Raw genomic sequence first — 12746 nt, 5'->3', positions numbered from 1 at the left:
CCCTTGACAGCCAATAGTAAAGTGAGAATTGACTTAGCAGTCTATGCCCCGGTGCCAGTCATGAATAAGTAGGGATATTCAGCTGTCCAGTAAGTGTGGGTGTGAAGCCTGAGAGCCTGAAAAAAATATGCTGTAAAGACTGCTGAAGTAAGACCCTGGAGCAACCAAGTGGAAATGTGAGCATTAACACCAGGCATAACAGATCAAAAGAAGCTAAGTGCCAAGGAAGTTACCACCAGACATCATACATGAATAAGCAATAACCACTGACCAAGGACTAAAGACAGTAAAAGGCTAATGGACAGAAGGGAAAGTGGAGAAGACTGACTCCACCCTGATGGGCATGCAGCAGAAGTGCTCTAGGGATGTTGAAGCTTCTGTGCTACAGCCACCACGTGCAGAGCACTGTGGTAAGTGCTCCTTGGAGCAGAGGAAGTGCTGAGCCTAGCTGAGTGGCCAGGAATATCACCGGACTCATAGGGGCTTGCCTTGGCATTTAGTGCTGGTTCGTAACCCGAATAAAGCCAGACCACGAAGGGGTACCTAGTTACCCCTCTGTCTCCATCACTGTTTAGAAAACGCTTATAGTCTCAGAATGAAGGTCAACAGCCCGACAGTTTTGCTTCTCTAACTGCATGAACTGCACTGACTTCACTGTGCAGTGGACAGATCTTTCCACGAGGATTTCACACCCTTGGGAGAAGCACATACTGTTATCCCTTCCTGTAACACACACAGTTTGCATGTCCGTATATGTGTTGAATTTAAACATACACACATGCAAATATATCTAATTATACACACACCTCTTTTTCTTTTTTTTTTTTTTCAAAACAAACTCGTTTACTGACAACGCTTGCCTTCTGGTGGAAAAGCTGAGAGAACAAACACATGACAGATGCTTGTCACACTGTACGAAGTGCCAGAAGAAAATGCTCAGATACTATGGCAATAACAGCAGTGCAGATCTCTGAGCAGCAGTCCCTGGTCTCAGACTTCAGGGTGTGAAGGCATTAGAATTTAAAAATCCAAAGCCACCTAGGATAGGACAGGATGGGGTGGAATGGGATGGGGTCAGACAGGACAGGATAGAACAGGACAGGATAGAACAGGACAGGATAGCCCACAACAGCATGTGCTCAATATAGGTAAGCAAAGGTTAGCTCACACACGTGATGCACCTCAAAGCAGGTGTTTCCTGAGGGAAAGGACTGTATGTCCTGGAAATGTAAAATTCTCCCTCAGGGAGCACTCTGTGTATCTTGTTCACAGCATGGAATGAAGGCTCACAGACCCCACTGGGGCAGTGTGATGGGCTGAGCCCCACCACTTAGACTGTGGTGCCATGAAAGCTCACAAGTAGAGCAAAATCATGAGCTTTCACTTCGGTTTTATGTCACATTTCTGAAAGTTGTTTCCTGACCTTCCAACTCCCTGGGAAAATCCCTTGAAGGCAGTCTGTGAGTGGGCACAGGTACCCTGTTTTGCATCGCCTCTGCCTAGCACCCCGCCACAGGAGCATGCAGTGGTGCCTGCAGGAGCTGTGGTCAGCACATGTGACCTCTCCTGCTCATCTTGGTCTCCTGCAGCTACCTTCCATGCTCCCTCTTCCAGTGCCAGGCCAAGGACCTGGCCACTCAGGCAGGAACAGGCAGAACTTTTTCCTCTGGTGGCAACCAGAGCATGAGTCTGCTTTCTAGTGCTGGAGTATCAAGAGTGGGGGGTATAGACAGCAGCCCATGTGCCAGTCTGCCTAAGGGTGTCTTCTCTGCCTCCCATGCCCAGCTGAGACTTGGCTCTTGATCTACCAGGAGTTTCTTACATGACCAGAAAATTAACAAAAAAAGAAAAAAGGGAAGAACGGAACATCACAGGACTGGTACGTGCAGCAACCTAGAAGAGTAACTAGGCTGGGGGCAGAGTTCATAAACACCAAATGTCCAGAACTCCAAGAGTCAAATAAAAAAGGAAGAAATAAGACTCATTTAAAATACTAATTAAACAACAAGAATATTGCATCTTCTGCTTGCTGTTTGCAAGCTGTTCACTTGCTTTCTGAACCTTTAGGGCACTCTCAGATCACAGTTTTGACCCAGTCTCTCAGGTTAAGAACGTTCCTCTTCAGTGCAAACTGAAATTCTCACTGCTCTCTGGAACCTGAAGTTTTGACCTGTCTGTCCCCGAGCACAGTCCCTGTGCCCTGGGCACTGCAAGAGCTGGCAGTGCATACGGGTATAGGATTCTGCAGCCAAACACCCTTGGTGCTCCCTACCGGCCTCTGAGAAAGACACCCTGCAGCTCTGCTTTGGGCATGCGGGGAAACGAGCCTTCCTCCAGGCATCTTCCTGCTACAAACCCCCACCCCGAGCCTGCTTTTGCCTTTCCAATTAATCAGAGACACTGCGTGCCAGCAGGACCAGGATCTGATGCCTGCGCTTTTTAGAAGAATGAATTATACACTGTTCAGCCAGACTTCTACACAAAATAGGTCTAAATGCATACCCAAACCAAACTCACCGCATCCTCTAAAAAACAGCCTTCATTAAGGAAAAACGGACAATTTATTTCTGTCTGTTCAAATGGGATCACAATTACATTTTGTAAAACTATTCCTTTGAATTCACTAGCAACAGATTTATTTTACAGCCAAATATTCCCCTGCAGTGGCAGTAACCCAGCATGGTAGAGTAAGAAACCCTCAGTTTGTACCAGACCACAAATTGGTTTCGGTTGGAACAGACGGATCTTCAGCTTTTGAGGAAAAAAAATCCAGTTACTCATTTCGGTGCCTGGTTGTGGATTTAAAAGGCTAACTACTACCTCCTCTGACCATTCTTTCTATTTTGGTTTACATTAAAAACTTAAATTCTATTAATTGCAAAATAGTAATTTATATGAGTGGGTTTACCTTTTTTTTTAAAAAAACCAACTTATAAAACTCAATGTTTAAAGTTATTTGAAACTGTTTATACTTTATAGAACAGTTTTCCATAGTGATCTTGGGAAAATGTAATCACATCACCGCAGCATCATTTGGGACTTTGCTATCCTGAGTAAAAGTGATGTAATACAACTCACATAAGGTATATTAAAAATGATATGATTAGGTTTTTGTTTTACCTAGTAGGTTATAAGCATGCATTTGTTGCAGTGTATAGCTACTGTATCAAAACATCAGACCAAACGTCTAATGAAATTACCAGGATATGTCACTTAAGCACAGATGTCTTTGAGTTAGAGAAGTTCAAACAGCAGCATTCCGACTCTAGTTTAAAGAACGATTTCCAAGTTCAAGGGGTTTAATCCAGTTCACTATGATAGTAAGCACTATTTAGAAAATTTGAATCCAGATCTGCGTTCGTTAGGATCAAATGTATCTTTCTCAAAAACAGTTGTGGTACTTTAATCTGGGCCCTTCATAACTAAAATATTTTAATTTCCTTTCTTCCCCGGATATTGTTAAGTTTCCTTCAAAGTTATATTTACTAAGATGTTTCTTCTTAATTCAGTTACTAGTGGAAAATAAACAATTCATGGGTATCTAACAGTGACTGCAACTCATTTTTTGTTTTGCTATTGAAGATTACTCTGGTATACCATTTATTTATTAATTATTTTTGTATTTAGCTTGGTTTGCAGTAGTGTTTATAGTGGACATGTCCTGACTGAACACAGAATCCCTCCATCTCACGCCACAAAGATGTACTACAGCTGACCCTCAGAGTAACCTGCTTGTGGAAGTGGAACCTTAGAGAGATTAAAATTACTAATATGATGATAATTCTGCTTTGCAAAGTAAGGAAGCATCAACTGTGGAGGGGATAAACCATTTATTTTATGGAAAATGAAATATTTTTCATGAAAAACAAAGCCTATCATGCAGGCATCAAAGCAAATTCACATGTTGAAAATAATAGTTACACTGAAAAGTTTTTCAGGATTTAAACAATTAAAATATCACTGCTCTAAGGCATGGCTTTCCTTTCATGCCTTGCACAAAAATACATGGGGCTAAGAGTGAAATGGAAACCAGCCAGCTGTGTCCATTAGGGAACAGAGCATCAAACGCACCAGGGTCAGCCCATCTTTAACACAGTTCTGGTTCACAACCTCTCTGCCTGCCTAATCAGCTCCCAGTAAACACTGCGTCCTCCCCTCCGACCCAGGGAGACCTTAGAAATGGAGACTTTCACTGGTGTCACTTGTCCTCATCAAGCTAAAGTGTTGAGTAACACGGAGGATGACTCCAGAGCCAATCACATCAGTCAGGTGTGATTGGCAGCAGCTCTGACAGCCAGGCAGCCCTGGAAAAAGGCACAGGGATAATGTTCCTGGCGTGCTTGCTCAAGATGGAGCAGCCAAGTCTTTTGTTTGTAGCTCACTAGCTAACCCTGCCACTTCCCATGTGCTGGTCATCATGGTAAATCTGCAGACTTTGTATCTGTGCACTGCCATGCTTGGCAGAGACTCCCCTTGCACCCTTTGCCTGCTTTCTTGCAGTTATGAAACGCAGGTTCCCACCAGGAGAAGAAAGGGGAGAAACAACAGAACCATCATAATTGCTGCCAGCCGGGCGAATTCCCTGAGAGCAAGGGGAAAGGGCAAGGTCAGATGAACTGGGTGAAGTAAAGGAAGTTACCTTGAGAGCTGACCTGTCCACAAGAGTTTCTTGTTTTTCACCTGGTCCAGGCATGTTTGTTCACAAGATACTGCCTGACTTTGGGCTGGAACTTGGGGTCAGGCCCCTCCTCTGGGCTTTCTGGGATGGGCAAAGGAGTGTCTCATCTGGCAGTCAAGGAGCAAAGGAGCAGCAAGAGGATGGGGTCTTGCCTCTGATTCGGAATTTTGAAAAAGACAGCTCTGAGGTGCTCAGGAGCTGACAGCTTTTCAGCAGTCACTCTAGAGGTTTTGTGACAGCTCCTACAGCAGCTGCCAGGAGCCCACCTGCACTGGGGCGTTATTGTATGGAGCTTTGTACGGAGCACCCACAAAGCAGTCTCTGTGTCTGACAAAGTCACAGCATACAGAAAAATGAAGAAGTGGCGGTGCTCTGCCTGAAGCCAGTGACGGAGCAGGAACCAAACCCGGCCAAAGCCCATTCCTGCCTGTGGTCTCCTCACTAAGGCCTTGTACCCCTCCAAATCCATACCATGCTGATTAAATATCCAGCTTCCCAGTAAAACCTGGGTTTATGCTTAATATTTTGCCCTGTCCCAACCCTGTGATAGCATCAAATGTGTACATATGAATGGGACCCAAAACCTGTGACCTCTGCTGTTAAGAACACTGGCAGCCATCTAACAGGCATGGTACTGAGACTTTAATGGAGGAAATACTGCCGATATATATATAAAAAATGTTCTCTTAGCATCCCTGCTGCAGAAGTAAGCTAGCCCAGCCCTCATATGACCTCAGTAAAACCCCGTATTTGTCATCCAGCCCCACCTGAGTGCCAGCTCACTGAATGGGAACAGCATTCCTAAATAAAAACCAGCAACTGTTCTTGGGCTCCTGTGCTCCTACACTGCCTCTCCTACTGAGTTTTAGCAAGGTTCCCAAGGAACAACCACAGGAGCAAAGCAGCAAGAAGGGATCTATCCCAGTCTCTGCCCCTGTGGGCACTAGAGTAGAGCTGCCTGGGCAAAACCATGGCTGATGCCCCTCCTGTGGCAATCTCTGCTATTATCAGATTTTTATCTGGCATACAAATAATACATGTTTTTTATTATTGCTTTTCACTACCTTCATTTCAATATACTTACAACAGGAAGGACATGAAAAATTTTGATATTGCAGTTTGGAAAATATTTTTATAATCAGTCTCTGGCTCTAGGGCAGGGGCTACATGTTTTACTGCAGAAAGTCTCATGTTGGGATGTGTGGACCATGGCTTGCCAGACGGTGTTGGCATGTGCTCAGAAGAACAAGCTCCTTTCCAGCCACAACACTAGATGCATGCTTCCCTGTCAGAAATTTCCTGAGTAGTAGATGGTTTTGCCAAAGAAATCCTACATGGTTGGGCTGGGAGAAGAGGTAGTCCAGATATTTATATGTAGCTTGTTAGTTAAAGGGACTATGACCAGTTTGCCTCTAAAAACGTGGCCACCTGAGAAGTTTTGGCATACTACTGTAACACCGTCTGAGCTCAAGGCAGGAAAACAAGTGTTTCGATTTCAGTGTTTGCTTCTTTTGAAGACTATTCCTGATCAATAATCATTAGAGCATTTGTACAAGTCCCACTGACTTCAAAGAAATGTAACTGCAGGTCTCATTTTAAGCGCTGCACCAAATGCAGCCTAAATACCTGCTAAGTCATACAATGTGGCTTTATTCCTTAAAAGGAATGCTAATACTTGAAATGTCTCACATAATTAATTTTCCGTCCTTGGTCTTAAAACCAGACTTACCCTAATGTATATTTTGTGTCTCAATGCTTTGTTTGTACCTATCTCAGATAAAACTTTTTGATTCTATTCTTTGTAACCAGGACTGGATTTCCAAGAATAATTGAAATCCTTCCTTTGATTCCCCTTACCAAATATTACTTGATCAGAAACTACAGCTCATTTTGTCAAAAATGACCATTCTGCAGCATCAGCCACTCTATCAGCTCTAATGTGGCAGTGGCCTATTTAGATGTCTGATGATCCTGAACACAGTTACGCTGCAATATTTAGTATTCCTCATTTATTACTTGTCATTAACTTATTACCTCATAAGTATGAGAATCTACCAGCGTAGTTATGTGAGGTTTGACCTATGTACTACAAGTTTGACATTGCAGTTGCCTGATAGTGTGTGTAGGGGATGAAGACTGGGTATTTGCACTAGATGTCCATCCCTGACCATCTGCAGTTAGGGGGTGGGGCATGGGACTGGATGACCCCAACAGCCTCTCTCAGTCTCTGAAACTTTAGATGTTTTAAACCTACTTTATGGAGTCCTAATCAGGAACAGTATAATTTATGCAAAGGCATTACAATTTATCAATCTGAGGATACTCTTATAGTGGACAAATAATGCCTCCCCCGACAATTCATACATAGTCACTACAACCGAAGAATTTCAAGAAGCGCTTTGCAGCTTGTCATTCTCAGACCCTAATCATGGGATTTCTAAAATATATTGAAGAGGCCTATGAGAGGTCACCAAGAAAAGCATGTTTGAGTATGTTATCTAGCAACCCACACCTGCAAAACATCTAAAAGGATCCGCACTTCCCCTGGGAACTTTCTGAGGTCCCTAAATTGAAAAGCAGCAAGACATAAAACTTTAAACAAAGGATAACTCGCAAAATGAGAATAAAATCATATTCTCTTGCATTTCAGTCCTCTCCTCCTTAAGTCCCAGAACACCCTTCTCAGTATTTTTATCTGAGACTATGGAGAAATCAGCTTCTAAGGGTACATGCATCTGGATTTAACTAGATGTGTCCTGTTCTTTCTTCTTCTAGAATTATGCCTGTGAATGAGCAAACTTGAATGCTTGAGATTTAAAAATGCCCAGATAACCTGGGTGTGCCCATGCAAACAAACTTTACTGTACATATGCTGGCCTGGGCACACAGGCACACTCAGTCCGACACTGCCTCTATGCACCAGCTGTACCGGGTACACACTGACCAAATGACACCGTGTGGCACCTGCTTGGTGTGGCAGACACCTCTCCGATGCATTCAGTTTACTGTGCATGGGAAGGTTATCTCTGTAGCTTCTGGGCATCTTAGGCTAAACCACGTGTGCCACACACAATTCAGGTGTGTTGAGCAGGAGAGCCTGGACAGAAACATGAGAGTTCTTGTTCATAACACTGAGAGTGCCTAATAAATATTGTAGAGAAGGAAATGCATTTGGTTGAAAGTATAATTTAATACTGTTTTTTGCCTTAAAAAGCCCTACAATACCACTGTTTATTCTAGATTCTTTCCATATTAGTTGATAATGTTGCAGCTAAATGCAGTAACTTAACACTAAATACCTCTTACCAGGGGTACAAATAATTTTTAACGGAGGTATAATGCACACATTCCATGGTGTGTTATAGCATAACAAATATACTAAAGGAGCTCCAACAACGAATAACCACCCAGTGGCCATAGAATAAATCAAATGTTATAATGCAAAAAAGCACCTTTTCATCTTATTAGGAAGAAAAGTCCCATGGTGCAATTTTTCATTTAATACTACACAATTACCACTAGTTCTTACCAAAGGTGTTCACTTGATCGAGAAACTATGTATGATATCCTGGATCTTCAGACACTCCATTCCTCACATACATGTTGATTATGGCCAAGCAGTTACAAAATGTATTTCACTGGGAACTGTGTGGAAATCAAGCCAAGGGTTTGGCTCCCTGTGCGCTGTCGTGCTTCTGAGGCTGCTGACTTAGTACTTAGTTTACAATAATTTGGTTTATATTTGTCCTGTTCACAGTTGCTCTTTAAGGTAATTGTGTCCTTCCCTCAGCAGACTGTCTCATGAGGGAAACAAAGAAAGAAGTTTTCTAACATTACAAACTCCACTACTTTGTGTGAAATAAGCTATCCCATGAACACCCATGCCTAAAACGTCAAACGCATTGTATTTATGGAGGCTACTCTCACTCTCACCTCCAGTCCACTAAAAACTGCATAAGAGTTCAATTGCCAACACCTTCTGCCATCTCTAATTACTGCCCTGGACAGCAAAGGTCAGCACATTACACCTGATCAGCCCAGGAGGTTAGGACCTTGTCTGTAGTTTGGAACGAAGGAAGATTTCGAGCTAATCTGAAAGGGATGGGGTAACATCACATGACATCAGAGCACTTTGCAGAGAAAGCAATCCCATCAAATGAGAACATAAAAGATGTCAAGGGCCTGGGAAAACAGGTCTGTGCTTCAGCAAGGTGTTTGGCCTGCCCTTAGGAGCAAGACTTCATCTCACAACCCTACTAACTCCTGCTGCAAGTGGTGTATGGGAGATCCCACCTCTGGAGTAGAGCTATGCACACCTTGGAGCACAACTGCTATTCCCCATCCAGCCTGCACAGGGATTGCTTAGGGCAGGGCAGTGCACTCCTCTCTGAAAGCAAACAGCACCAAATTCTGCTCAGCACCACAGTGCCCCATGCAGATAAGACAGAGTGGGTAATGACAGTGCTCCCACCGCTTTGAAAGCTGCCTCCTGTGAAAGCCCTTGGTGAAGTAGCTGACCAACAGTATCCACAGATTTTAATACATGGCAGGTCCACCAGCAGAAGAGCCAGGGAGCTGCAAACACAGCTGCGCACTCATGCCATACTGCCCTCTGCTTGTAACAGAAACCTCAAAGAGGAGAGGGAAGTCTACTCAGTGTTAGACATGACTCCTCTTGGGTACATCGTCACGTCTTTCGTGTGTTCAAGGGTGTGTGCCACCAAATGGTAAGCAAAGAGAAACAGGCATGTCAAAGACAGTGATGGTGGTGACTCAAACAAAGTGCAGGAAGGCAGTGATGTGCCCGGATAGGATCAGCCTTGTGGGCTCCATGTTTGCAGACTGTTCTCCAGACACCGCATACCTTTAAAACAACTAAAAATGCTGTAAGAGTGGATCAAAGTATCGCTCCCTTAGAGGCGCCTTTGAGCAGGTCTCCCCTGGTCATCTGACTTAGCAACGTCTGACTTTAGGGCGTGGGTGCTGCCGTACAAAGACCACAGGAACTCTTTGGAGTTCCCCCAGTTTATGCTATGAAGAACACCATGGCTTACTTTCCCCTTGTGGGCAGGCCCATCTATTTGTGGTCCTCAGGGTTAAAAGATTGAGACCAAACTATCAGCCCTTTCTCAAATGACTGTCCTGGGCAACAACGTGTGACCCAGCTCTGCCTGGCAAAGCCAGCAGAGATATCTGAAAACAGATATCTGGAAGACATTGTCTACTGATACTACCATAGCTCAGGTAAAACACAGGTTGTCTTTCTTCCCACTTCTTGTTTATCCAATCCACAGGGGGAAAAAAAAGAAAAAGGCAACAATGAGCAGTTTTGGACACTAGGAACAGACAAAAGCACTACTGCTGTACCCTTGAGCTGTTGCAGAGAAACCAGCTCACCAGGAACTGTAATCCCAGAAGTAAGTATCAAGATAAAAGAAAGCACCATACAAATACATATCACCCTAGAAAGACAGAGCACTAAAGCCCTCCCACTTGCAGCTTCTGCCAGAGCTACAAACCAACTGGTACCACTTTCCCTCTAATGTTCTTCTGGCCATTGGTGCTGCAGCAAGCCAGTGCAGAGGTGAGGATCGTGGTAGCCTGACAAGCTGTTTACTGCCCTTTGTAGGACAGTACCTATCCTGCCACACAGCCTGCCATGGAGAGAATCACCATGCATGATGGCCCTGCAGCCCTTGCAGGCTGGAGTACTTTTTGCCAGTCTCCCTGAAAGGGAGCTGAAAGGACATCAGGGGCTGCTGGTCTAAGAGTAGCAGGAGCCTGGGCTGGGACACGCAGAGGCAGCAGCCTCGGCAGGATTCCAGCAGGAGGGAAATGCAAACAAGAAAAAGAAAGAGAGATGACTGAATGCGGAAGGACATAGATGTGTGTGTGGAAGAGAAGACAAGTGTTGGGGAGGGGATGAAAGTGGAGTCGTGGCAGGTCATTCCCCACTCAGTGCCTCCACGTTATGTTAGCCTGGCTGCTCCCGGAGAAACCAGAGCAGGACTACCCATGGCTGGTGCTGCGGCAGGCGCAGGGAAGGGACGGGACATGCCTCCAAACAAGAGTGAATCCCAGTTACTGGATCTGTCTGCATCCTGTAATGAGCTAAGCAGAGAGAGCTGAGCAAGAGCAAAGGCAGCAACCTCCAAGCTGCATCTGTGCCTTTGCTAAGTGAGCATCTCCACTATTCCTGTTATACTGCCTCTTCTTATTGACTCATATTAATTCTCACTTTAAAAAGCCACCAGAGTTAGCATAACACTCATAACACTGTGAAAATCCTGTTTCTGCTATTGTAGAAGACCTATTATTAGTGAGGCATTATTATTGTCTGTCATATGGATTTTAAGGTGTCTTACTGTGAGCTGGTTCATGTGGATTGCTCTGCATCAACCTCCCAATCCTGCCACCATTACTCTTCTGTAAATTTCCATGTGGACACACTAATTTTGGGATCAGGATCCAAGGAGGATTTAATGAAATTCAGCAGCACTCCAGGATGTGTACAGTGCCACCCACCATGGAGCTGCATCTCCGCCAGGACTTGCGCCCACTACAGGCAGTGAATAACTGGATTGGCAAGTCTGAGCAGGGAGAGGCGGTTGAAGCAGTGGGCAAGGAGTTTCAGTGCCTGCACTGCAAGGTGTGTGTACCTGTTCATCCTCTCAGCTCCTCTGCATACAGCTACCTTTCCCATCTCTCAGGTTTTTCAACCAAAGGAATCTTTCAGCTGCCAGGAAGGTAAGGCTGGAGGTGGGAGGAAAGTGGGGGCATTGCCACTGCAGTTGGCAGCCCCGATCTTTGGAGGATGATTTGGTTTGGAGCTGCTGGAGCCAGACCAGAGCCAGTGACCCTTTGTGGGGGAGAAGTGCGGGCAGAAAGTGTGGGAGGTCCTTTCCTCATCCAGATGCTTTTGCAAAGGGGAGCAGGTTTAGCAAGACAGACAGCAGTGGCTACAAAGGGGAATGTTTCTTACAGTCACTGTGCACAGCATGGGGAGGCAGCAGGCTGATGGGGGAGAGATCATCTTCGGGCCCCTCTACCACTGAAGGGAGCCCCTTGGGAGGCGTCTTACCGATGGGCAGGGGCAAGGTGGAGACCGTGTTGAGCAGTACCACACAGACAGCCACAACATCCCATAACTTCATCTTAGATCTCCTTCCAACACGGGCCCCTGAGAGAGAGAAGAGGCAGGGTTAGTCCCCATTTGCTGTGTTCTCCCAGTCCTGCCCCACGCAGGCTGGTGTTCTTTGCTGGCTCTGAGACAAAGCTGGGCAGCCTCACACCCCAAATAAACCTTGACCGTCCTGTCCAGGCCCAGAGACAGAGCAGGGGGAAACAACTTGCGCCCAGTTCAACCTCCCACCCCCATTGCCTCCCACAGTGAGGGGGGTGGGCTCTACCCAGCGAGAGGTGTGGCAGAGGAGGGAGCAGGATAGCATCCAGCCCCTCTGTACCCAAGAGAACTGCTCTCGAGGGTGAGGGCAGTCAAGTCCCAGGAGCCTGAGCCCAGGGACGTGGGGGTGGGACCGTGCCCCTGTACTGGCCAACAGGTCATCTTGTGCTCATCCTCCTCCAGCACCCGGGAGGCGCCAGGACACCTGTCACCAGGCTGGGCTAGGGCGGACTGGTCTGATCTGGGTGTGGGGTTGCGCAGATTTGTTGTTCGAAAGGCAAACCTTCCCTTTCTTGTCCTTTTCTTCTCCTCCCCCTCTCCTTTTCCGTTTCCTTTTTTCTCTTTCCTTTTCCCTTTCCTTTTTTCCTCTTTAAGCCTTCCTATCCCCTTCCCTTTCCTTTTCCTCTTTTCCCTTTCATTCTTCTCTCCTTTTCTCCTTCTCTTCATTTGTCACCTTTCCTTTTCCTATCCTCTCTCTTTTCCCCTTCCTTTTTCCTTTCCCTTTCCTTTTGCCTCTTCCCCTTCTCCTCCTGTTTCCCTTGTTTCAATATTTCCTTTTCCTTTCCCTTTTCTCTTTTCCCTTTCCTTTTTCTCTTTGTTTCCATCTCCCTTTCATTTAGTTTTCCTCTCTTTTCCCCCTCCCTTCTCGTTTTCCTCTTTCTTGTT

The 12746-nt window shown here is 45.5% G+C and overlaps 1 protein-coding gene across 2 annotated transcripts in view; it reads right to left on the bottom strand.

Moving 5' to 3' along the window:
- Window positions 1–11832, bottom strand: part of GDNF (glial cell derived neurotrophic factor) — a 16622-nt gene extending 4790 nt beyond the window's left edge. Inside the window, exon 1 of one of the 2 annotated variants that reach the window (XM_010145629.1) lies at window positions 11661–11832. In XM_010145629.1, the coding sequence (XP_010143931.1) occupies window positions 11661–11832 (172 nt within the window). The remainder of the gene's footprint in view (window positions 1–11660) is intronic. The other variant, XM_010145630.1, reaches the window with a different exon arrangement.
- Between the last annotated feature and the right edge of the window lie 914 nt (window positions 11833–12746).

This window comes from Buceros rhinoceros, unplaced genomic scaffold (assembly GCF_000710305.1).
Source record: "Buceros rhinoceros silvestris isolate BGI_N320 unplaced genomic scaffold, ASM71030v1 scaffold2161, whole genome shotgun sequence".
NCBI lineage: Eukaryota > Metazoa > Chordata > Aves > Bucerotiformes > Bucerotidae > Buceros > Buceros rhinoceros.
Note: the sequence above shows the minus strand (reverse complement) of the source record. Positions and strands in the feature narration are given on the sequence as shown.